The following is a 26,562-nucleotide window of genomic DNA, read 5'->3' as shown; positions in this document are numbered from 1 at the left end:
GGGAAAATGTGACCAAACCAGGGCAAAAAGCAATTGTTCCATTTCCCAGGGGTGTCTGTTCCGCCTGTTTTAAGGGGATTTTCCTCCCTGGTTTTCCACTTTTGGGTAATTTGTGAAAGGAGAAAATCCCATCTGTGGGAGAAATGAAAAAACAGGAGATGGGGACAAGAGAGGGGACAAGGGAGGGGACAAGGACGAGACTTTGGGCTGGGGATAAATTGGAACAGGAGAAATACGGGATGAGAAAAGGAGACCTGAAAAACCAGGAGATGGGGACAAGTGGCACCAGGAGAGAGGAGCAGGGGACAAGGAAAAGTGGGAGCAAGGGATGGAGAAAAGCTGGATTGGGAGAAAGGACAAAGGGACAAGGACGAGACTTTGGGCTGGGGATAAAGACAAACGGGAAGAAAACAGGACCAAAAAAAGGGGACCTGAAGAAAACAGGAGATGGGGACAAGCGGCATGAGGAGAAGGGAGCAGGGGACAAGGAAAAACAGATGGAGCGAGAGATGGAGAAAAGCTGGGTCAGGAGAAGGAACAAGGGGACAAGGAGATTCGGAATCATGAGAGGGAACAAGGACGAGACTTTGGGCTGGGGATAAATGGGAACAGGAGGAGAATGGGATAAAAAAAGGGGAAGATGAAAAACCAGGAGCTGGGGACAAGTGGCACCAGGAGAGGGGATCAGGGGACAAGGAAAAGTTGGGAGCAAGGGATGGAGAAAAGCTGGATCAGAAAGGCCCAGGGGACAAGGACGAGTCTGGGGGTTTGGGAGCAGGAGAGAAGCGGGACAAGGAGAAGGGACGAGGCCAGGGCTTTGGGATGAGGCGGCCCCGGTGCCCCGGCAGGGAGCGCCCTGCCCAGCCCCTCCATCCCGTTCCCGAGGTAAATCCCGAGGGATTCTGCCGAGGCCCTGGGGCTCCTCTCCCCTCGCTGCCCAGGGCTCCCCCAAACCCCAATTCCCAAAATATTCCCCGGGCGATCAGCCCCAAGGGAATCGGGAGCTGAAATCCGAAATTCCAAGCCGGGAATTGATTCCAGCAGCTCGGGATGGGCAGAGGCGGCTCCAGCCCGGCCGGCCGGGAGGGAATTAACGGGAAAAGGGGTTTGGGGGCGCCCGAGGCGCTTTGGGAACATCGGGAAGGATCCCAAATCCCACGGGAGCCGCGCCGGGACCCGCAGATTCCATGGGGTGGCGGCCAGGGACCTGCAGGGGGTGAATTCCAACGAAAACCCTCCCAAAATTCCCAAAACTCCTGCGAAAGCCGGGAATCCCTGCAGGGGTAAAGCGCAAGCGGAGCCGCCGGGAATTTCCACAAACGGGAATTTTCACAAACGGGAATTTTCACAAGTGGGAATTTCCACAAATGGAAATTTTCACAAACGGGAATTTCCACAAACGGAATTTCCACAAACGGGAATTTTCACAAACGGGAATTTCCACAAATGGAAATTTTAACAAACGGGAATTTCCACAAACGGAATTTCCACAAACGGGAATTTTCACAAACGGGAATTCCCACAAACGGGAATTTCTGGGAATTTCTGAGCTCAGGCAGCCCCGCGGCAGCACGGCCCGGCCCGGAGGGATTTTGGGAATCTTTTCCCATTTTTTTCCCTCCGGGATCAGCAGCAGGATGGCGCTGCTGCTCCAGGAAACACCCCCGGGATAAACAATGAAAATTTCCACTCCCCCCCATTCCCAGCTCCACTTTTTTCCTCGATTAAAAACGCACCTGGAATTCCCAAACTGATCCCAAATCAGCTCTGGGAAGGAGAAATAAAATAATAAAATAAAATAAATAAAATAAAATAAAATTAAAATAAAATAAAAAAAATAAAATAAAAAAAAATAAAATAAAATAAAATAAAATAAAATACAATAAAAATAAAATAAAATAAAATAAAAATAAAATAAAAAAACGAAATAAAATGAAATATAAATAAAATAAAATATAAATTAAATTTTAAAAATGAAATAAAAATAAAATAAAATACAGTAAAATAAAATAAAATAAAAATAAATAAAATAAAATATAAAATAAAACATAAAATATAGAATAAAATAAGATAAAATATACGATAAAAAAGATAAAATATAAGATAAAATAAAATAATATAAAATAATATAAAATAGGATAAAATGTAAAATAAAAATAAAATAAAATAAAGCAAAGCTGAAAAGAAGGAATAACAATTTTTCCCAATTTTCAGCCCATCCACGGAGGCACAGCCTGCCCCGTGCTCCCCCTCCCCTCCCAGTCCAAGTCTTTCCCGAATTTCCCGCTTTTCTCCTTAAAAACGCGCCTGCCCCGAGCCGAGAGCAGCGGGAATTTTATTCCAGGCCTGGGAATTCCAGGTCTTTTTGGGAGCGGGAGAATCGGAGTCCGGAGGCGGGAACGGAACGCTCTGGAGGCGATTTGTTGTTCCCCAAAAACCAAAAAATAATCGGAATTCCCAACTCCCGGATTAGCGGGGTCGGCGTTTGGGGATTGGGATTTGCTGGGATCAGAGGGAATCTGGGATCAGGGGGAATTTGGGATCAGAGGGAATTCGGGATCAGAGGGAATTTGGGATCACAGGGAATTCGGGATCAGGGGGAATTCGGGATCAGGGGGAATTTGGGATCAGAGGGAATCTGGGATCAGGGGGAATTCGGGATCAGAGGGAATTCGGGATCAGAGGGAATTTGGGATCAGAGGGAATCTGGGATCAGAGGGAATTCGGGATCACAGGAATTCGGGATCAGAGGGAATTGGGGATCAGAGGGAATTGGGGATCAGAGGGAATTTGGATCAGAGGGAATTTGGGATCAGAGGGAATTTGGATCAGAGGGAATTCGGGATCAGAGGGAATTTGGGATCAGAGGGAATTGGGGATCAGAGGGAATTCGGGATCAGAGGGAATTTGGATCAGAGGGAATTCGGGATCAGAGGGAATTTGGGATCACAGGGAATTGGGGATCAGAGGGAATTTGGGATCAGAGGGAATTCGGGATCACAGGAATTCGGGATCACAGGGAATTCGGGATTCGCGGTTCTCGCCCGGGGCAGCAGAGATTCCCGGGTTTTGCCGGGGTTCGGGACGAGCGGGGCCGCTCGGGAATTCCCGTTCCCGGAGCTTTTCCCGGGGGCAGCAGCTCCGCCAAGCGGCGCCGCGCCGGGAAGAGGCTCCCGCACCCCAATGCCGAGGATTTGGGAGAGGTTTTTGTGGGAATTCGACCCAGAATTCCTCCCGAAATTTCCTCCTCCAAAAGCCACGGGCGGCTCTTCCCCATCGCAGCCGGCTCAGCGACAAGGACTGGCTGAGGAATGGGCTGCAGAGGATTCCTTAGGGGAAAACAAAGGGATTGTCCCGTTTTTCCTGAGCGTCCTTTTCCTCCCAGTTCCTTTGGGATTTTTCCAGCCTCTGATTCCTTCCAGAGCTAAGGAACCCTCTGGGAAGATTCCCCAGTCCCAGCCTTTCCTCCCAGGTTTTCCCTGGGAAATGAGGAATGAAGGATTTTGGGAAGGGGATGAACACTGTGGGGTTTTTATGGAATCGTGGAATGCTTTGGGTGGGAAGGGACCTTCAGGATCCTCCAATTCCAGCCCCATTCCAAGGGCAGGGACAATTCCTGATCCCAGTGCCCAGCCTGGCCTTGGACATCCAGGGATCAGGGGCAGCCCCAGCTGCTCTGGGAATCCCTTCCCAAAATCCCACCCCAGTCTCCCTCTCCCAGGGAATTCCCTCCATTCCCAGCTCTCCCACCTGGGATTGGATCCATCCCCACCCCGACTCCTCTCTAGGAAGGGATTTTGGGATCCGGGGGCTTCACTGGGAATCTCAGGGCTCCAGGAAGGGTCTCCCTTCCCTTTTCCATCCCCAACTTCCATAAAAATCCCTCGGGATGGATTCTGAGTGTCCCAAATCCCAGAATGGTTTGGGTGGGAAGGGCCCTTCAACCCCATCCCATCCCAATCCCACCATCCCAGGCTGCTCCAGCCCCAGTGTCCAGCCTGGCCTTGGGCATTGCAGGGATGCAGGGGCAGCCCCAGCTGCTCTGGCAATCCCAGCCCAGCCAGGAATTCCTCATTGCCAAGATCCCATCCATGCCTGCCCTCTGGCAGTGGGAGCCATTCCCTGGGTGCTGTCCCTGCAGGCCTTGGCCCCAGTCCCTCTGCAGCTCTCCTGGAGCCCCTGCAGGCCCTGCAATGTGCTGGAAGCTCTCCCTGGAGCCTTCCCTGCTCCAGGGGAACATTCCCAGCTCTCCCAGCCCTGGGATTTGGGATGAGGCTGTTGGAGGAACAGATTTCCAGGGCAGATCCCACAGCAGCAGCACACGGGTGAGATTTTCCAGAGTGAATTTTAATCGGGAATAACCTCAGCCCTTCCTGAGCTCTAATCAGGAATCAATCCCAGGTGCCCAAATCCCCAGCTCTGAGGAGTTCCTCCCTTTCCCAGCACTTCCCAAGTGCCTGAATCCAGGGAAAAGCCAGGATCTCGGTTTTAGGGCACCACCAAAAGCTCAGGATCCATCCCCAAGTGAGGGAGTTTGGGGTTTTTTTAGGATCCAAGGATTTTGTGACATGCAGGAAGGGTGGGAACAGCCAAAGGACTCATCCCAATTTTCCAGAAATCCCAAGGAATCCGTGGGGTTTGATCCCTCCTGGGAACAGCCAAAGGACTCATCCCAATTTTCCAGAAATCCCAAGGAATCCGTGGGGTTTGATCCCTCCTGTGTAACCCCAAAATGTCGATTTTGGGGTTCAAACCACGACCTGGCGCTCCTGGGGTTTTCTCCACACTCCCCAAATCCACCCAAAAATTTGGGATGGGCACCAAGAAGCTCCGCAGGATCAGCCTGGATTTTCCTGGGAAGAGGAGGGAAGGGTGAAGAGGGCGTGGGGAAACTCAGGAAAATCCTCCGGATTTGGGGTGTTTGGGGGGATTTATTCCCAAAATTCAGGTGGGGCAGAACTCCAGCTTTGCTCCTGCCCCGCTCCAGAGGATCCGAGGGATGCAAAGCTCAGGGAAACTCCTGGGAATTTTCTCCCCTCACTCCAAGAGCCCAGAAGGTAAAACCAGGAATCCCAATCGTGGCTTTTGGCCCTTTCCCAGATTTTCCAGGGATTTGGGAAGCCGCAGCACAAACCCCGCAGGGATTTCCCTCATCCAGGAGTGAAATTTTCCAGCTTCCCAAGGAATCCCACCTTGTTTTCCCAGGATAAAGTTCAATTTTTGGGAAAAGCTGCCAGGATGCAGCTCCCCTTGTCCAATCCAAATTCCAGGCAGGAGGAATGCCAAAGATTGCCCTGGGATTGGATGGAGGCAAAGCCCTGTTCCCAGCTGGAACTGGGAGGGATTATTTGGGATCATTCCCTGCTGGAAACCCCCAGGGAGGAGGAATTATCCCCAATTTTTCAGCTGGGTTTGGGATTTGGGAAGCCTGGGAAGGGCAGGATAAAGCAGGAATGGCCTGGTGGGATTTGGGATGGATGCAGGCCTGGATTTGGGAATAATAAAGGGGGAAGGGATTGTCCCAAAGTGACCCAAAAATCAACAAGGCCAAATCCAGGAGTTTATTCCCATTATTCCAGGGATTCAGCTGCTTCTGGCATTCCCAGAAATCCCAAATCCTACAAACCCCCAGGAAAGACCCCCAGAGCCTGAGATCCAGGAGGGATTTGGGTCCTTGGAGTCTCCAGGTTGGGTTTTCATCCCAACCCTTGATCCAGAGGAGATTCAGGTGTCCTGAGAAGAAAGTCCCAAAAATTCCGCTGGGATAAAGAAACCGAGAGAAAAATGCAGTAATGATAAATGGGAATGGATAAATAAAGAAGATACCCAAGAAATTCAAGCTGGGATAAAAATGAAAATGGGATAAAGGGCTAATGGGATAAATGAGATTTATTATATAAAATTATTTATATATAAATAATGGAATAAATGGGATAAATGGTAAATTAATGATAAATGGAAATGGGATAAATTAAATAAATGTAATAAATGGGTTAATGGGATAAATGTATAAATTGAATTAATGGGATTAATGGGATAAATGGGATTAATGGAATAAATTTAATTAATGGGACAAATAGAACAAATGGGATAAATGGGGTTAATGGGATAAATGGGATAAACTGAATTAATGGGATTAATGGGATAAATGGGATAAATGGGATTAATGGAATAAATGGGATTAATGGGATAAATAGAATAAATGGGATAAATGGGATAAATAATGGAATAAATGGGATAAATGGAATAAATTTAATTAATGGGATAAATAGAATAAATGGGATAATGGGATTAATGGGATAAATAATGGGATAAATTAAATAAATGTAATAAATGGGGTTAATGGGATTAATGGTATAAATGGGATTAATGGAATAAATTTAATTAATGGGATAAATAGAACAAATGGGATAAATGGGAATAATGGGATAAATGGGATAAATTTAATGAATGGGACAAATAGAACAAATGGGATAAGTGGGATTAATGGGATAAATTGAATAAATGGGATAAATGGAATAAATGTAATTAATGGGATAAATAGAATAAATGGGATTAGTGGGATAAATAATGGGATTAATGGGATTATTCCCAGCAATCCATGGATCAGGAGTGTTCACAGCCCCAGTGTCATTCCCAGTTTTCCAAGCTGGAATTCCAGGACGGTGCCTGAAGCTCTCCTAAATCCCATCTGCAGGAATTCCCCCGTGGATTTGAAATAAAAAACCCCAAAACTCTGGGATTCCCCAGAAAGGCTCCAAAATCAGGGAAAATGCAGATGGAATCCACGGGATTGGGGGAATTTCTTGTGGGTTCTCCAAGGAATCTTTTTGCTTTTCCAAGGGAAAATTGGATTTGGGAATTCCATTATTGTACCGGCGTGGGCAGGGTTGGGAAAAACACCTAAAAGGGGATTTGGGAACCCTAAAAATGGATTGGGATCCTTGAAAAGGGATTTGGGATCCTGAAAAGGGATTTGAATCCTTGAAAAGGGATTTGGGATCCTGAAAAGGGATTTGGGATCCTGGGTTTTGGGAACCCTAAAAAGGGATTTGGGATTCTAAAACAGGATTTGGATCCTTGAAAAGGGATTTGGGATCCTAAAAAGAGATTTGGGATCCCTAAAGGCGAATTGGGAACCCTCAAAAGGGATTTGGGAACCCTCAAAAGGGATTTGGGATCCTCAAAAGGGATGTGTGATCCCTAAAAGGGATTTGGGATCCCTCAAAATGGATTTGGGATCCTCAAAATGGATCTGGGATCCTCAAAATGGATTTGGGATCTCTCAAAATGGATTTGGGATCCTCAAAATGGATTTGGGATCCTCAAAAGGATTTGGGATCCTCAAAATGGATTTGGGATCCCTGAATTGTCCCACAAAACCTTTTCCTGCCATTCCCAGGGATGAATCCCACAAAAAACCCCTCTGGGGCTTCCCTGAGCTCCCACAATTTCACATTTCTGGGAATCCCAGCCCAAAACCCGGGATGAGAACAGCAGCAGGGTTTGGGATCTTCGGGATAAAAAGGGGAAGGGAGGAATAAATAAACGAATAAATAAAAATGAAAATTAAAAGTAAAACCCCGTAAAGTGCATTCAGCATTCCCAGCCTGGATCCCGAGCGGATTCCAGGGTTTTGGGAGGAATTTGTTCTTGTGGGGAAACTCTGGGATTTTCCAGGATTGTTGGGGAAACCTGGAAGGGGGAGGAGAATGCCAGAAAGCCCCAGGAATTCCAGGAATTCCAGCTGGGATTCAGGCCTGGAATCCCAACCCCAATCCCTGGAATCCCAACCCCAACCTGGCATTGGGAAAAGAGCTCCAAAGGGGGAAAAATCAATCCCAAAATTCCCAAATTTTCTTCCAGGCAGAACCCAGTCTTGTTCTTGGACACGGGATCCCCGGGGGAACCAAAAACTGGGATCAGGGAATGTCCTGGGATGTGGGAATGGGATTGGGAATGGATGAATGGGATGGGAATGAGATTGGGAATGGGATTGGGATGGGGATGGGAATGGGATGGGAATGGGATGGGAATGGGATTGGGAATGGGAATGAGATTGGGAATGGGATTGGGATTGGGATGGGGATGGGGATGGGAATGGGATTGGGAATGGGATGGGGAATGGGATGGGGAATGGGATGGGAATGGGATAGGTATGGGATGGGAATGGGATGGGGATGAGATTGGGAATGGGATTGGGATTGGGATGGGGATGGGAATGGGATGGGAATGGGATGGGACTGGGAATGGGATTGGGATGGGGATGGGAATGGGATGGGAATGGGATGGGAATGGGATGGAATGGGAATGGGATTGGGATGGGGATGGGGATGGGGATGGGAATGGGATTGGAATGGGAATGGGATTGGGATGGGGATGGGAATGGGATGGGAATGGGATGGGAATGGGATGGGAATGGGAATGGGATTGGGATGGGGATGGGGATGGGGATGGGAATGGGATTGGAATGGGAATGGGATTGGGATGGGGATGGGGATGGGGATGGGAATGGGATTGGGAATGGGATCGGACTGGGAATGGGATTGGGATGGGGATGGGATGGGAATGGGATTGGGAATGGGATGGGGATGGGAACAGGAATAGGAGCAGGGATGGGAACAGAGATGGGAACGGGATGGGAATGGGATTGGGAATAGGATGGGACTGGGAATGGAATGGGATGGGATTGGGAATGGGGAATGGGAGGGAAATGGGATGGGAATGGGAACAGGAATGGGAACAGGGATGGGAACAGGGATGGGAATGGGATGGGAATGGAATGGGGATGGGAACAGGAATAGGAGCAGGGATGGGAACAGAGATGGGAACGGGATGGGAATGGGATTGGGAATAGGATGGGACTGGGAATGGAATGGGATGGGATTGGGAATGGGGAATGGGAGGGAAATGGGATGGGAATGGGAACAGGAATGGGAACAGGGATGGGAACAGGGATGGGAATGGGATGGGAATGGGATGGGAATGGAATGGGACTGGGACACAGCCAATCCCATCCTGGCCTCTCCTCATCCCTGGTGTTGATCCAAAGCCTCTGGATGCTCCTGGAAAACCTTAAAAAAATCCCTAAATGAACGAGCTGCAGTGCCTCTAATTAGCCCTGAGCTGGCTCATTTTGGGAATTCATTTAGGGAATCGTTAATTTAGGGAATTCATTTAGGGAATTCATTTAGGGAATTAATTTAGGGAATTCATTTAGGGAATCGTTAATTCAGGGAACGAATGAATGAACAGGGAATTAATTTGCCCCCAGCAGAGCTCAGAGCTGTCACTGGAGTTATTCCCAAGGGTGGGAATCCCATCCAAATCCAAGGATTTGGAAATCCAAGGATTTCCCCTCCCAGTCCCTCTGCAGGCAGCAGGGAAAGGGGTCCTGGGTCATTCCAGGCTGGATCATCCAAAAGGGGATGGATGATCCCTGCAGGGAAAAATGGGATCAAAATGGGAAAAACGGGATCAGAAATGGGATCAGAGGGGTCAGTGCAGGGAAAATGGGATCAAAATGGGATCAGAGGGGTCAGTGTAGGGAAAAATGGGATCAAAATGGGAAAATTGGGATCAGAAATGGGATTAGAGGGGTCCCTGCAGAGAAAAATGGGATCAAAATGGGAAAACTGGGATCAGAAATGGGATCAGAGGAGTCTCTGCAGGGAAAAGTGGGATCAGAAGGGTCTGTGCAGGGAAAAACAGGATTAGAAATGGGATCAGAGGGGTCTGTGTAGGGAAAGATGGGATAAAAATGGGAAAAACCAGGATAAAAATGTGAGAAATGAGATAAAAATGGGATCAGAGGGGTCTGTGCAGGGAAAAATGGGATCAAAATGGAAAAATTGGGATCAGAAATGGGATTAGAGGGGTCCCTGAAGAGAAAAATGGGATCAAAATGGGAAAATTTGAATCAGAGGAGTCTGTGCAGGGAAAAATGGGATCAAAATGGGAAAACTGGGATCAGAAATGGGATCAGAGGGGTCCCCGCAGGGAAAAATGGGATCAAAATGGGAAAATTGGGATCAGAAATGGGATCAGAGGGGTCAGTGCAGGGAAAATGGGATCAAATGGGATCAGAGGGGTCAGTGTAGGGAAAAATGGGATCAAAATGGAAAAACTGGGATCTGAAATGGGATCAGAAATGGGATCAGAGGAGTCCCTGCAGGGAAAAGTGGGATCAGAGGGGTCTGTGCAGGGAAAAACGGGATCAAAGTGGGATCAGAGGCGCTCCAGAGCACGGAATTCCCGCCTGGAATGATTCCCACTGCACAGTTATCCCATTTCCCTCCCCCCTGGCTGGATGGCCCAGAGGAAATCCAGGGAAATCAGGGAATGCCACCTGGGGAGGCCGAAATCCCACCTGGGCCATTCCAAGAAAAGTCACGGAAAAGAGGAGCTCCCGACAGATCCTACTGACAGCAGTGCCCGGAATTCAATTAAAGCGGGGATTTGGGGGAGGTAGAACAGAAGGAGGAATCCTCCGACGCTGTGGGGTTTCTCCCGGGGTTTTGCAGGTTCCTCCGGGGTTTTGCAGGTTCCTCCTGGCTCTGTCAGTTGTAGGAGAGGTACTGGATGAGCGGGGGGGATCTGGGGTCTGGAAGACTTGTGGTCACAAACGCGCCGGCGCGCGCGTGGCGGCCGCTGGGTCACAGCCGGCTCGGGCTCTTGCGGGACAGCGGGCCGGGTCACAAATGGGGTCACAAACGGGAGTGTGGGGTCACAAATGGGGTCACAAACGGGAGTGTGGGGTCACAAATGGGAATGTGGGGTCACAAATGGGGTCAGAAATGGGAGTGTGGGGTCAGAAATGGGAGTGTGGGGTCAGAAATGGGGTCAGAAATGGGGTCACAAATGGGAATGTGGGGTCAGAAACGGGAGTGTGGGGTCAGAAATGGGAATAGGGACTGGAAATGGGGTCAGAAACAGGAGTGTGGGGTCAGAAATGGGGTCAGAAATGGGAATAGGGACTGGAAATGGGGTCAGAAACAGGAGTGTGGGGTCAGAAATGGGGTCAGAAATGGGGTCACAAACGGGAGTGTGGGGTCAGAAATGGGAATGTGAGGTCAGAAATGGGTAAAATGGGATGTGGGGTAGAAATGGAATGTGGGGTCAGAAATGGGGTCAGAAATGGGAATAGGGACTGGAAATGGGGTCAGAAACGGGAATGTGGGGTCAGAAATGGGGTCAGAAATGGGAGTGTGGGGTCAGAAATGGGGTCAGAAATGGGAGTGTGGGGTCAGAAATGGGGTCAGAAATGGGGTCAGAAATGGGAGTGTGGGGTCAGAAATGGGGATGTGGGGTCAGAAATGGGGTCAGAAATGGGAATGTGGGGTCAGAAATGGGGTCAGAAATGGGAGTGTGGGATCAGAAATGGGAGTGTGGGGTCAGAAATGGGGTCAGAAATGGGGTCAGAAATGGGAATGTGGGGTCAGAAATGGGAGTGTGGGGTCAGAAATGGGAGTGTGGGGTCAGAAATGGGGTCAGAAATGGGTCAGAAATGGGAATGTGGGGTCAGAAATGGGAGTGTGGGGTCAGAAATGGGAGTGTGGGGTCAGAAATGGGAATGTGGGGTCAGAAATGGGAATGTGGGGTCAGAAATGGGAGTGTGGGATCAGAAATGGGAGTGTGGGGTCAGAAATGGGGATGTGGGGTCAGAAATGGGAATGTGGGGTCAGAAATGGGAATGTGGGGTCAGAAATGGGATAAAACCAGGAGAAGGGGATCAGAAACAGGATAAAAACAGGATCAGAAATGGGAAAAAAATGAGATCAGACATGGGATAAAAATGGGACCAGAAAGGGGAACATGGGATCAGAAATGGGATAAAAATGGGATCACAAACAGGAACATGAGATTGGAAAGGGGAACATGGGATCAGAAATGGGATCAGAAACAGGATCAGAAATGGGATCAAAATGGGAACATGGGATCAGAAATGGGATCAAAATGAGATCAGAAATGGGATAAAAATGGGATCAGAAATGGGAAAAATGGGATCAGAAATGGGAAAAATGGGATCAGAAACAGGATCAGAATTGGGATCAGAAATGGGATCAGAAATGGGAACATGGGATTGAAAACAGGAACATGGGATCAGAAATGGGATCAGAAAGGGGATCAAAATGAGATTAGAAATGGGATAAAAACAGGAAAACGGGACCAGAAATGGGCTCAGAAATGGGATGAGAAATGGGAACATGGGATCAGAAATGGGATCAAAATGAGGTCAGAAATGGGATAAAAGTGGGATCAGAAATGGGATAAAAACCAGACTGGGAACAGGAACAATGGGATCAGAAACGGGATCAAAATGGGATCAGAAAGGGGATTTGATGGCCAAAATCCCAGGCCAAAGGGGATTTGATGACCCAATTCCCAGGCCAAAGGGGATTTGACGGCCGAGTTCCCAATAAAGAGCGGGATTTCCGCACTCACTCTCGTAGAACTCGAAGCACTTGGCCGTGGGGCTGCTGCTCCAGGTGTAATCCGAGGGTTTCTTGCCCCGGTTGTCCCGGGCGTAGATGTTCCCTCCAAACTCCACCAGCAGCTCCACCAGGTCCACGTTCCTCACCTTGGCCGCGTGGTGCAGCGCCGTCTCGTGCAGCTTGGCCGCGTTCACGTTGGCTCCTGCGGGAATTCCGGGTGGGAAATGGGATAAATCCAGCAGGGAAGGGAAATCCAGGGGGGAAAAGGGATAAATCCAGCAGGGAAGGGTAGGGGAAAAGGGATAATCTCAGGGAAAGGAGATAAATCCAGCAGGGAAGGGAAATTCCAGGTGGGAAAAGGGAATAAATCCAGCAGGGAAGGGAAATCCAGGGGGGAAAAGGGATAAATCCAGCAGGGAAGGGAAATCCAGGTGGGAAAAGGGATAAATCCATCAGGGAAAGGAGATAAATCCAGCAGGGAAGGGAAATCCAGGTGGGAAAGTAATCCAGCAGGGAAGGGAAATCCAGGGGGGAAAAGGGATAAATCCAGCAGGGAAGGGAAATCCAGGTGGGAAAGCAGGATTTGGCCAGGGAAAAGGGGATTATGGCCAGGGAAAAGGGAATTGAGACAGGAAAAGGAAATCCAGGGGGGAAAAGGGATAAATCCAGCAGGGAAGGGAAATCCAAGTGGGAAAAAGGGATTTGGCCAGGGAAAAGGGGATTTGGCCAGGGAAAAGGGATCGGGCAGGGAAAAAGGAATTTATCCAGGGAGAAGGGGATTTATTCTCAAGGAAAAGGGAATTTAACCAGGGAAAAGGGGTTAGGTGGAAGGGTGAGAAGGGAAAGGAAATTCAGGTGGAAAGGGATAAGTCCAGCGAAGGGAAATCAGGAAAATGGATATCCGGGAAGGGAAATCAGGGAAAAGGGATATCCAGCAGGGAATCCAGGGAAAGGGATATCCAGCGGGAAGGAATCCAGGGGGAAGTTCCAGGAAGGGAAAGACGTGGACATTGGAGGGAAAGATTATGGTAGAAAAGGGGTAGACGAAAGGTAGGGGAAGGATATCCAGCAGGGAAGGGAAGACAGGTGGGAAAACAGGGAGGGAAAAGGGGTTGGCAGGGAAAAGGGGATTTTCGGGAAGGGTATGGAAGGGTTCCGGGAAGGCTGGAGAGAAAAGTGGGAGAAAAAAGAATCCCGAGGGAAAGGTTCCAGGAGGGAAGAGGTGGGAAAGAGGGATTTAGAGGGAAGGGGTCAGGCAGGGAAAAGGAAATTTATTCAAGGAAATGTGAATAAATCCAGGCAGGAAAAAGGGAATTTTTCCAGAGAAAAGGGAATCCAGGTGGGAAAAGGGAATTTTTATCCAGGGAAAAGGGAATAATCCAGGAGAAGAGGAAGCTTGGGAAAAATGGGTTTGCCAGGAAAATCCAGGAAGAAAGGGAAGTTATCAGGGAAAAGGGGATATAGCCAGGAGAAAGGGGATTTATGCAGGGAAAAGGGATCAGAAATGGGAACAGAAATGGGATCAGGAATGGGACCAGGAATGGGACCAGGAATGGGACCAGGAATGGGACCAGGAATGGGATCAGGAATGGGATCAGGAATAGGACCAGGAATGGGCTCAGGGGGCCGTGTGCAGGGAAGAACAGGATCAAGAATGGAGCAGGAATGGATCAGGAATGGATCAGGAATGGGACCAGGAATTGGACCAGGAATGGGACCAGGAATTGGACCAGGAATGGATCAGGAATGACCAGGTGACAGGAATGGGAAGGAATTGACCAGGAATGACCAGTGATCAGAATGGATAGACCAGAGGCGTGGGAGGGAAGAACGGATCAGGAATGACCATATGGATAGGAATGGGATCAGGAATGGGTAGGAGGGATCAGGATGGGATAGGAATGAGATGAATGATGAATGGGACAGAATGGGATCAGGGAAAGGATCAGGACAGGGTGTGCAGGAAGAAGATCAGAATGGATCAGGAAAGGATCAGGAATGGATCAGGAATGGTACCAGAGGGCCATGTGCAGGGAAGAACGGGACCAGCAATGGATCAGGAATGGATCAACAATGGGATCAGGAGTGGTACCAGAGGCTGTGCAGGAAAAGATCAGAATGATCAGGAATGGTACCAGATATGTGAGGAAGGATCAGAATGGATCGGAGTGGTACCAGAGGGGTGTGCAGGCGCGGTGGGCCTCGGCTCCGGAGGGCTACTGTGAGCGCAGCGGCGTCAGTGCTTTGGAAGCCAGCAGGGCGTGCGAAGTGGCGTGCGTGCTCAGGTTGGCCCTCGATCAGGAGCTGGCTGGGGTGTGAAGGACACCGGAAATCCCATGAACGGGATTCCAGTGAAAACTGGAAATCTGTCTGGTTCCATAAGGAAATCCCACTGCCTGGAATTCCATGGCAATCCTGTTAATTCCCATGGCAGGAATCCCATAGAGCTGGAATTCAGTGAAGCTGGGAATTCCATGAACAATCCCACTGAAGTGGGGATTCAATGAAAACTAAATTCCAATGAAAACTGGGAATTCACACTGAAAACTGGGAATTCCCACTGAAAACTGGGGATTCACACCAAAAACTGGGATTCACACTGAAAACTGGGAATTCACACTGAAAACTGGGAATTCCAATGAAAACTGGGAATTCCCACTGGAAACAAGGGAAATCCCACTGGAAACCAGGGAAATCCCGCTGAAACCTGGGAATTCCTGCTGAAAATTGGGAATTCCCACTGGAAACCAGGAAAATCCTGCTGATAACTGGGAATTCCCAATGAAAAACAGGGAAATGCCACTGAGAACCAGGAATTCCCAATGAAAACTGGGAATTCCCAATGAAAACCAGGGAATTCACACTGAAAACTGGGGATTCACACTGAAAACTGGGAAATCCCAATGAAAACTGGGAATTCCCACTGGAAACCAGGGAAATCCGGCCGAAAACTGGGAATGCCCAATGAAAACTGGGAATTCCCACTAAAAACCAGGAAAATCCCACTGAAAACTGGGAATTCCCAATGAAAACTGGGAATTCCTGCTGAAAACTGGGAATTCCCACTTGGAAACCAGGAAAATCCCACCGAAAACTGGGAATTCCCACTGAAAACTGGGAATTCCCACTGAAAACTGGGAATTCCTGCTGAAAACTGGGAATTCACACTGAAAACTGGGAATTCCTGCTGAAAACCTGAAATTCCCACCCCACTGGGATGGAATTCCCAGTGAAAACCAGGAATTCCCACTCTGCAGGGAAAAACGGGATCAGCAATGGGATCAGCAGTGGGATATCAGCAACGGGATATCAGCAGTGGGATATCAGCAATGGGATATCAGCAATGGGATATCAGCAGTGGGATATCAGCAGTGGGATATCAGCAGTGAGGGATCAGCAGTGGGATATCAGCAGTGGGATATCAGCAATGGGATATCAGCAATGGGATATCGGCAGTGAAAGATCAGCAGTGGGATCAGCAGTGGAATCAGCAATGGGATATCAGCAGTGGGATATCAGCAATGGGATATCAGCAGTGGGATATCAGCAATGGGATATCAGCAGTGGGATCAGCAGTGAGGGATCAGCAGTGGGATATCAGCAGTGGGATATCAGCAGTGGGATATCAGCAGTGGGATATCAGCAGTGGGATATCAGCAATGGGATCGGCAATGGGATATCAGCAATGGGATATCAGCAGTGGGATATCAGCAATGGGATATCAGCAATGGGATATCAGCAGTGAGGGATCAGCAGTGGGATATCAGCAGTGGGATATCAGCAATGGGATCAGCAATGGGATATCAGCAATGGGATATCAGCAGTGGGATATCAGCAGTGGGATATCAGCAATGGGATATCAGCAATGGGATATCAGCAGTGGGATATCAGCAATGGGATATCAGCAGTGGGATATCAGCAGTGGGATCAGCAGTGGGATATCAGCAGTGGGATATCAGCAGTGGGATATCAGCAGTGGGATATCAGCAATGGGATATCAGCAATGGGATATCAGCAGTGGGATATCAGCAGTGGGATATCAGCAATGGGATCAGCAGTGGGATATCAGCAATGGGATCCCTGCAGGATTCTCTCCCTACCCAGTGCGTGGCCACATGAAGAGTTCTGGTGCTTTTGTCCCATTCCAGGCTGCAAACACCCTTGGAATGGCCCTGGAATGAGCCAGGAATTGGCCTGGAATAAGTCTGGAACTCTCCTGGAATGACCCTGGAACTGCCCTGGAATGAGCCTGGAACTGCCCTGGAATGACCCTGGAACTGCCCTGGAATTCCCTTGGAATGACTCTGGAATTGCCCTGGAATGAGCCTGGAATTGCTCTGGAATTGTTCTGGAATTACCATGGAATTAATGACCCTGGAACGACCCTGGAATGTCCTTGAATGACCTTGGAATTACCCTGGAATGACCCGGGAATTGCCCTGGAACTGCCCTGGAATGACCCAGGAATGGCCCCAGAATTCTCCTGGAATGGCCCTGAATGCCCCTGGAATAAAAGCGCCTGGAACTGCTGTGGAATGGCCCTGGAATGAAAGCCCTGGGCATTACCCTGGAATTACCCAGGAATGACCCTGGATTGCCCTGGAATTCCCCTGGAATGACACAGGTGACCCAGGCCCAGTTGCCTGGTTACCCAGGAATGACCTGGTTACCCAGGATGCCCTGGATTGCTCTGGAATGACCCCAGAATTGCCCAGGAATTGCCCTGGAATAACCCTAGAATGGCCCTGGAATTCCCCTGGAATGACACAGGAATGACCCTGAAATGACCCCAGAATTGCCCTGGAATTACCCAGGAATGACCCTGGAATTGCTCTGGAATGACCCAGGACTGACCCAGGAATTGCCCTGGAATAACCATGGAATGACCCTGGAATTGCCCTTGGCTGACCCTGGAACTGCCCTCGAATGACCCTGGAATTAATGACCCTGGAATGACCCAGGAATGGCCCTGGAATAAGCCTAGAATTGCCTGGAATAACTCTAGAATTGCTCTGGAATGACCCTGGAATTGCCCTGGAATGGCTGGAATGACCTGGAATTCTCCTGAAATGACCCCAGAATGGCCCTGGAATGACCCTGGAATTAATGACGCTGGAACTGCCCTGGAATTGCCCTGGCATGACCCAGGAATTGCCCTGGAACTACCCTGGAATTGCCCTGGAATGACCCTGGAACTGCCCTGGAATTACTCAGGAACTGCCCTGGAATTACTCAGGAACTGCCCTGGAATTACTCAGGAACTGCCCTGGAACTGCCCTGGAATGACTCAGGAACTACCCCGGAATGCCCTGAAACGACCCCTGGAATTGCCCCGAAATGACCCTGGAATTACATAGGAACTGGCCTGCAATGACCCAGGAACTGCCCCAGAATTACTCAGGAACTGCCCTGGAACTGCCCCGGAATTACTCAGGAACTGCCCTGGAATTACTCAGGAACTGCCCTGGAATTACTCAGGAATGCCCCTGGAACTGCCCTGGGATTGCCCTGGAATGACCCTGGAATTACTCAGGAACTGCCCTGGAACTGCCCAGGAATTACTCAGGAACTGCCCTGGAACTCCTCAGGAACTGCCCTGGAATTGCCCTGAGATGAGCCAGGAACTGCCCTGGAATGACCCAGGAACTGCCCTGAAATTACCCTGGAACTGCCCTGAAATTACCCTGGAACTGCCCTGAAATTGCCCTGGAATTACCCTGGAACTGCCCTGGAATTACCCAGGAACTGCCCTGGAATGACTCAGGAACTGCCCTGGAATGACCCAGGAACTCCTCAGGAACTGCCCTGGAACTCCTCAGGAACTGCCCTGGAATTGCCCTGAGATGACCCAGGAACTGCCCTGAAATTACCCTGGAACTGCCCTGGAATGACTCAGGAACTGCCCTGGAATACTCAGGAATGCCCCTGGAATTGCCCTGAAATGACCCAGGAACTGCCCTGGAACTGCCCTGGTATGACCCAGGAACTGCCCTGGAATTCCTCAGGAACTGCCCTGGAATGACCCAGGAATTCCCCAGGAATGCCCCCGGAATGCCCCTGGAACTGCCCCGGGATTGCCGGCTCCGGAACCGCCGCGTTACCGTTCATGCAGGCCTCGTGCAGGGGCGAGGCCGTGTACAGCGGCGGGTTGACCTTGGCGCCGTGCGACAGCAGCACCCGCACGCACTCCACGCTGCCCGAGGCGCACGCGTCGCACAGCGGCGTGCTGCCGTCGATGTTCCGCGCGTCCACCTGCCGGACAGACGGACACAGCGGCGAAAAACGGGTTAGAAACGGGGGGAAAACAGGTTAAATCCAGGAAAAAACAGGCTAAATCCAGGAAAAAACAGGCTAAATCCAGGAAAAAACAGGTTAAAAGTAGGAAAAAAAAGGTTAAAAGCAGGTTAAAAGCAGGGGAAAGCAGGTTAAAAGCAGGGGAAAGCAGGTTAAAAGCAGGTTAAAAGCAGGGAAAAGCAAGTTAAAAGTAGGAAAAAACATATTAAAAGCAGGTTAAAAGCAGGGAAAAGCAGGGGAAAAACAGGGAAAAGCAGGTTAAAAGTAGGAAAAAACAGGTTAAAAGCAGGTTAAAAGGAGGGAAAAGCAGGTTAAAAACAGGGGAAAGCAGAAAAATCAGGTTAAAAGCAGGGAAAAGCAGGTTAAAAGCAGGTTAAAAGCAGGGGGAAGCAGGTTAAAAGCAGGTTAAAAGCAGGGGGAAGCAGGTTAAAAGCAGGTTAAAAGCAGGTTAAAAGCAGGGGGAAGCAGGTTAAAAGCAGGGGGAAGCAGGTTATAAACAGGTAAAAGGAGGGAAAAACAGGTTAAAAACAGGAGGAAGTAGGGAAAAGCAGAGGAAAGCAGGTTAAAAGCAAGGGAAAGCAGGAAAAATCAGGTTCAAAGCAGGGGAAAGCAGGTTAAAAGCAGGTTAAAAGGAGGGAAAAGGAGGGGAAAACAGGTTAAAACAGATTAATAGCAGGGAAAAGGAGGGAAAAACAGGGGGAAAACAGGGGAAAGCGGGTTAAAAGCAGGGAAAACCAAGTTAAAAGTAGGAAAAAACAGGTTAAAAACAGGTTAAAAACAAGTTAAAAGCAGGGAAAAGCAGGTTAAATTCAGGAAAAAACAGGGAAAAACAGGTTAAAAGGAGGGGAATATAGGGGGAAAGCAGGGGAAAGCAGGAGAAAAGCAGGTTAAAAGAAGGGAAAAGCAGGTTAAAAGCAGATTAAAAGTAGGGAAAAGGAGGTTAAAAGCAGGGAAAAGCAAGTTAAAAGTAGGGGAAAGGAGGTTAAAAACAGGTTAAAAGCAGGGAAAAGCAGGTTAAAATCAGGGGAAACCAGGGAAAAAGAGGTTAAAACCAGGAAAAAAACAGGGAAAAGCAGAGGAAAGCAAGTTAAAATGGGGTTAAAAGCAGGGGAAAACATGTTAAAAGCAGGGAAAAGCAGGTTAAAAGAAGGTTAAAACCAGGTAAAGAAGTAGGGAAAACCAGGTTAAAAGCAGGGAAAAGAAAGTTAAAAGATGGGAAAAGCAGGGAAAGCAAGTTAAAAGAGAGGAAAAGTAGGAAAAAGCAGGTTGCAAGTAGGGAAAAGCGGGTTAAAAGAAGGGAAAAGCAGGCTAAAAGCAACTTAAAAGGAGGTTTAAAGCAGGGAAAAGCAAGTTAAAAGCAGGGAAAAAGCATGTTAAAAACAGGTAAAGAAGTAGGGAAAAGCAGGGGAAAGCATGTTAAAGGGAGATTAAAAACAGGTGAAGTAGGGAAAACCAGGTTAAAAGCTGGTTAAAAGCAGGGGAAAGCAAGTCAAAAGGAGGTTAAAAGTAGAGAAAAGGTGGTGAAAAGCAGGGAAAAGTAGGGAAAATCAGTGGAAAGCAAGTTAAAAGGAGGGAAAAGCAGGTTAAAAGCAGGGCTGTCCCCTCCTGGCAGGGACTTGTGCAGAGCCACAAGGGCCCCTGAGCCTCCTTTGCTCCAGGTCAGCCCCTTCCCAGCTCCCTCAGCCCCTCCTGGTTCTCCAGCCCCTCCCACCTCCCTCACCCCCTCCTGGTTCTCCGCCCACTCCCTCAGCCCCTCCTGGTTCTCCAGCCCCTTCCCAGCCCCCTCAGCCCCTCCTGGTTCTCCAGCCCTTTCCCGGCTCCCTCAGCCTCTCCAGACCCTCCCCAGCTCCCTCAGGAATTCTCCAGCCCTTTCCCCCGGGATTCTCCACCCATTCCCGCTCCTCCCCCTCCTGGTTCTCCAGCTCCATCCAGCTCCCTCAGTTTCCCCCTCAGCCTCCGGTTCTCCAGCCCCTTCCCAGCTCCCTCAGCCCCTCCTGGATTCTCCAGCCCCTTCCCGGCTCCCTCAGCCCCTCCAGCCCTTCCCAGCTCCCTCAGCCTCTCCAGCCCCTTCCCGGCTCCCTCAGGGATTCTCCAGCCCCTTCCCAGCTCCCTCAGGAATTCTCCAGCCCCTTCCCGGCTCCCTCAGGGATTCTCCAGCCCCTTCCCAGCTCCCTCAGCCCCTCCAGACCCTCCCCGGCTCCCTCAGGAATTCTCCAGCCCCAGCTCCCCGCCCCCCCCCCTTCCCCTCCCAGCTCCCTCTTCTCTCCCGCTCCCTCAGCCTCTCCAGCCTTCCCGGCTCCCTCAGGAATTCTCCAGCCTTTCCGCCCCTCAGCCCAGCCCCATCTCCCTCAGACCCCCAGCTCCCTCAGCCCCTCCAGCTTCCTCCAGGCCCTCCCCCCTCTCAGATCACCATTCCCGCTCCCTCTCTCCACCCCAGCCCCCTCAGCCCCCCGGTCCTTTCCCGCTCCCTCGCCCCAGACCTCCCAGCTCCCTCAGGTTCTCCAGCCTTTCCGGCTCCCTCAGCCCCTCCTTTCTTCCCACCCCTTTCCCTCCACGTCACTTCCCAGCCCTCTTAGCCGGCCCCCCCCTACCCAACTCAGCTGCCCTCCCCCCACCTTCCCCGCCTTACCCCCATTCCCTTCCGCCCCCCCTCCACCCTCCCTCAGAATCCAGAATTCTCCAGCCCCCCAGCTCCCAGCCCTCCAGCCCTCCGCTCCCCAGCCCCTGCCCAGTCCTCAGACTCCAGCCCCTTTCCCGCTCCCTCAGCCTCTCCAGCCCCTTCCCGGCTCCCTCAGGAATTCTCCAGCCCTTTCCCAGCTCCCTCAGCCCCTCCAGCCCCTTCCCATCTCCCTCAGACCCTCCCCAGCTCCCTCAGCCCCTCCAGCCCTTTCCCAGCTCGCTCAGGAATTCTCCAGCCCCAGCTCCCATTCCCACCTTCCCAGCTCCTCAGCCCCCCTGGCCTTCCCGCTCCCCAGGAATTCTCCAGCCCCTTCCCAGCTCCCTCAGGAATTCTCCAGACCCTCCCCAGCTCCCTCAGCCCCTCCAGCCCTTTCCCGGCTCCCTCAGGAATTCTCCAGCCCTTTCCCAGCTCCCTCAGGAATTCTCCAGCCCTTTCCCAGCTCCCTCCCCAGCTCCCAGCACGGCCCCAGGGCCGTTCCCCGCGGTATCCGGGCGGGCTCACACCTGCGCGCCCGCGTCCAGCAGCAGTTTGACGCACTGGGCCTGGCCCCGCAGGCTGGCCTCGTGCAGGGGCGTGATGGAGTCGTAGGTGACGGCGTTGACGCAGGCGCCGCTCTCGATCAGCTGCTGCAGCTGCCCGATCTCCCCTCGGCGCGCGGCCTCGTGCACCGGCGTGCGGTCTGCCCAGAAACCTGGAAACAGCAGCGACACTGTGGGAATGCCCGGACGGACGGAGATGGGAGTGCCATAGACATGTTTTATGAAAACTCCTTTCCTTAGCATCTTCCTCCTGAGAAGCTGAGAGGCCTCACGAGCAAAATGTAAACAATGATTATCTGCTGCTGTGGGATGCAACAGGGGGATCTGCGATTGGCCTCATGTGGATGTTTCTAATTAATCACAGCCTGGCTGTTTCAGACTCGCTGGTCAGTCACAGGGTTTTGTTATCATTCCATTCTTTTTCCTTCTGATGAAATCCTTTCTTCTATTCTTTCAGTATAGTTTTAATATAATAGATATCATAAAATAATAAATCAGCCTTCTGAAACATGGAGTCAGATCCTTGTCCCTTCCCTCATCCTCGGACCCCTGCGAACACCAGCACACGAGAGATCCCTGAAGCCAGGCTGTGGGATTTAGGGTTTATTGCACAGGGCCTGGGTGCAGGGCCCTGCTGGGATTTGGGGTTTATTGCACAGGGCCTGGGTGCAGGGCCCTGCTGGGATTTGGGGTTTATTGCACAGGGCCTGGGTGCAGGGCCCTGCTGGGATTTGGGGTTTATTGCAAAGGGCCTGGGTGCAGGGCCCTGCTGGGATTTGGGGTTTATTGCACAGGGCCTGGGTGCAGGGCCCTGCTGGGATTTGGGGTTTATTGCACAGGGCCTGGGTGCAGGGCCCTGCTGGGATTTGGGGTTTATTGCAAAGGGCCTGGGTGCAGGGCCCTGCTGGAATTTGGGGTTTATTGCACAGGGCCTGGGTGCAGGGCCCTGCTGGAGCTGCCAGGCACAGCTCAGAGCAGGACTGAGAGAAGAGAGGGGGAGAGAGGATGAGAGGGTAAGGGAGTAAAAAAGGTAAGAGAGTAAAAGGGTAAGAGGGTAAAAGGGTAAGATGGTGAGGTTCCCGTCACAATACCATAAATCTTCTTCTGTGCTGAATATTCTCATTCTCACTAACCAATCCAGTACAAGACACAAATCCTACAGCATTTACATACAGCCTATCAGAATCATTACATTACCATCCTGTGTTACATTTTAAACCCTAAAAACTCCTCTTTGGGTCCCTTCTGCCAAGCTGTAGGGTCTGCTCTGACCCTGGGGCCTGTCTGCAAGCAGAGGGTGTTGTTCCATCAAAAGGGGATTTTACCTTCAGCCAGCCATGCCATTGTTTTCCAGTTGTTCACTAACTGAGGGATCTCAAAGCTGCTTTCATTTCAATCTCACTTACAGTTTCCATATTCCCAAAATCTTTTGCCAGCCAATCATATTGATAAGGCTTTCCTGTTTCATCTTCCCCAACAGAGTTTTTAGGGAATTACGTTTTTGGTGGGGGAAAAAAAAAAAATTAAAATTGTATTTTTGGTCATTTCTGTTCCACAGTGACTTCAGTTTGTAACATAAAAATCTGCCCTGGCCTTGGTTGCTGCTGGGATGGAAAAATCCATGTTTTTCTCTTGGAAAGTGACAGTCTGGGAGAAAATAGGAGTGTGGGAGAAAATACCAATTTGGGAGAATATACCAATTTGGGAGAATATAGCAATTTTGGAGAAAATAGCAATCTGGGAGAAAATAGCAATCTGGGAGAAAATATCAGTTTGGAAAAAAATTACCAATTTGGGAGAAAATTACTAATTTGGGAGAAAATACCAATTTGGGAGAAAATTACCAATTTGGGAGAAAATATCCATTGGGGAGAAAATATCAGTTTGGGAAAAAATTACCAATTTGGGAGAAAATTACTAATTTGGGAGAAAATACCAATTTGGGAGAAAATTACCAATTTGGGAGAAAATATCCATTGGGGAGAAAATATCAGTTTGGGAAAAAATTACCAATTTGGGAGAAAATTACTAATTTGGGAGAAAATATCCATTGGGGAGAAAATATCAGTTTGGGAGAAAATACCAATTTTGCCTCTGCAGGAAGATGAAATTCCCTAAATCCAGTGGGAAACTTCTGGTTTGAAATGATGGAGCTGGAAAATCCATGGCAATAATCCCATAAAAACTGCAATTGCTCCATCCTGCCAAGGGAGAATTGGAGGATTTTTTTGTAGATGGATTTTTCATGGATGTTTTTCTCCTGAAAACACCACTTTGGGAGAAAATATCCATGGAGATCTGGATTCCTGGAGGAGCATGGAAAAAGAGCTGGGATCAAGGGAAAACTCAGCCCCAAAAAAAACTCAGCCTAACCCAAAAAATCCCTTCCCAAACTCTGGATTCCTGGAGGAACAAGGAGAGCTGAGATCAAGGAAAAACTCAGCCCAACTAAAAAATCCCTTTGGATTCCTGCAGGAACAAGGAAAAAGAGCCGGGATCAAGGAAAAACTCAGCCCAACTCAAAAAATCTCTTCCCAAACTCTGGATTACTGGAGGAACATGGAAAAAGAGCTGGGATCAAGGGCAAACTCAGCCCCAAAAAAACCTCAGCCTAACTCAGAAATCCCTTCCCAAACTCTGGATTCCTGGAGGAACATGGGAAAAGGACTGGGATCAAGGGAAAATTCAGCCCAGCTCAACAATCCCTTCCCAAACTCTGGACTCCTGGAGGAACATGGAAAAAGCTGGGATCAAGGAAAATCTCAGCCCAGATCAAAAAATCCCTTTCCAAACTCTGGATTCCTGCAGGAACATGGGCTGGCTACAAGGAGAGCTGGGATCAAGGAAAAATTCAGCCCCAAAAAATTCAGCCCAACTCAAAAAATCCCTTCCCAAAAAGTCCACAGAGCTTGGAAAAAGAAGTTCCCACCTCCAGCACCTTTGCTGAGCACCCAGCACGGGGCAATTTTGGCTCACGTGGCACCGTGAGGTGACAATGTCACCTGCTCTCAGGTGGCTGCTGCTTTGGAGGTGGCACTGAGTAAAAAGAGCTCCCTGTGTTAATGCAGCCTCTCCATTAAAAAAAAAAAGGGAATTCTGAGTCCCAACATTTTTACAGGGATTTTTCCCCTTGGTTGGGGAGATCCTCATTCCTTTGCCAAAATCCCTGGGCAGGATGGTTTTCCTTGCCTGGAGCTCCTCGTGGTTTTTATGTCAGGAGGAGCAAATCCAAATGAGGGCGGAGAGCTGCAGAGGGACTGGGGCCAAGGCCTGCAGGGACAGCACCCAGGGAATGGCTCCCACTGCCAGAGGGCAGGCATGGATGGCATCTTGGCAATGAGGAATTCCTGGCTGGGCTGGGATTGCCAGAGCAGCTGGGGCTGCCCCTGCATCCCTGCAATGGCCAAGGCCAGGCTGGACACTGGGGCTGGAGCACCTGGGATGGTAGCATTGGAATGGGATGGGGTTGAAGGGCCCTTCCCACCCAAACCATTCTGGGATTTGGGACACTCAGAATCCACCCCGAGGGATTTTTATGGAAGTTGGGGATGGAAAAGGGAAGGGAGACCCTTCCTGGAGCCCTGAGATTCCCAGTGAAGCCCCCGGATCCCAAAATCCCTTCCTAGAGAGGAGTCGGGGTGGGGATGGATCCAATCCCAGGTGGGAGAGCTGGGAATGGAGGGAATTCCCTGGAGAGGGAGACTGGGGTGGGATTTTGGGAAGGGATTCCCAGAGCAGCTGGGGCTGCCCCTGATCCCTGGGATGCCCAAGGCCAGGCTGGGCACTGGGGCTGGAGCAGCCTGGGACAGTGGGAGGTGTCCCTGCCCCGGGAATCGGGACACGAGCCCCGGGGGTGACCCGCGAGCAGCCGCTGGGATTTGGGCACCGCGGCTCCAAGGCGGGAACATCCCGATCCCACAGCCCCACAACAGCGCACGCGGGGATTTAGGGAGCAACACGGATCGTTCCCCGGGAATTAGGGAGGAACAAGGATCATTCCCCGGGAATTAGGGAGGAACAAGGATCGTTCCCCGGGAATTAGGGAGGTGTAACAAGGATCGTTCCCCGGGAATTAGGGAGGTGTAACAAGGATCATTCCCCGGGAATTAGGGAGGAGCAAGAATCGTTGCCGTGCCGTGACGCTGTCCCGAGAGCATCCTCTTATCCCTTTCTATGCCAGAGGCCACTCGCTGCCCAAACCGCCCTGCAACCCCCAGAACCCATCCTGTAACCCCCAAACCCCTCTTTAACACCCAAAATCACACCCTAAACCCCAAAACCCTCCTGCAATCCCCAAAACCCTCCTGCAATCCCCAAAACCCATCCTCAAACCCGCAGAGCACTCTTTAGCACCCCAAATCCCACTTTAACCACGAAACCCACCCTGCGAGCCCCAAACCCCATCCCGCAACCCCCCAGAGCCGCCGCTCCGCGCAGCTCCCGTCTCTTCCCGGCGCGGCCCCGCTCCCAGCCGCTCTCCCGAGGTGTGCCCAGCCCGGCCCGGTGCCCACGCACCGATGTCGCCCCGCAGGGAGCCGCTGCCGCCGGGGCTCTCCATGGCCCGGCCCCGCAGAGCCGCCGCCGCGGCCTCGTCCCGTGCCCGGGGCCTGCCGGG

The 26,562-nt window shown here is 50.5% G+C and overlaps 1 protein-coding gene across 1 annotated transcript; it reads right to left on the bottom strand.

Moving 5' to 3' along the window:
• Nucleotides 1-1,090: 1,090 nt before the first annotated feature.
• ASB13 (ankyrin repeat and SOCS box containing 13) lies at nt 1,091-26,562 on the bottom strand. The gene is made up of 5 exons (XM_030960855.1): nt 26,463-26,562; nt 21,912-22,099; nt 18,536-18,686; nt 12,445-12,636; nt 1,091-1,275 (listed from the first exon to the last, which is right to left on the bottom strand). The coding sequence occupies exons 1-5, from the start codon at nt 26,503-26,505 to the stop codon at nt 1,091-1,093; spliced, it is 759 nt and encodes a 252-aa protein (XP_030816715.1). The 5' UTR covers nt 26,506-26,562.

This window comes from Camarhynchus parvulus, chromosome 1A, assembly GCF_901933205.1.
Source record: "Camarhynchus parvulus chromosome 1A, STF_HiC, whole genome shotgun sequence".
Lineage (NCBI taxonomy): Eukaryota > Metazoa > Chordata > Aves > Passeriformes > Thraupidae > Camarhynchus > Camarhynchus parvulus.
Note: the sequence above shows the minus strand (reverse complement) of the source record. Positions and strands in the feature narration are given on the sequence as shown.

Excerpts from the sequence above, each read along its gene's own strand:
- ASB13 (XM_030960855.1), bottom strand. The coding sequence starts at position 26,505 with ATGGAGAGCCCCGGCGGCAGCGGCTCCCTGCGGGGCGACATCG. Across the intron at positions 18,687-21,911 it reads TGCTGGACGCGGGCGCGCAG|GTGGACGCGCGGAACATCGA; the intron begins GTGTGAGCCCGC and ends TCTGTCCGGCAG. Across the intron at positions 1,276-12,444 it reads GTGCTTCGAGTTCTACGAGA|GGATTCCCGGCTTTCGCAGG; the intron begins GTGAGTGCGGAA and ends TTACCCCTGCAG.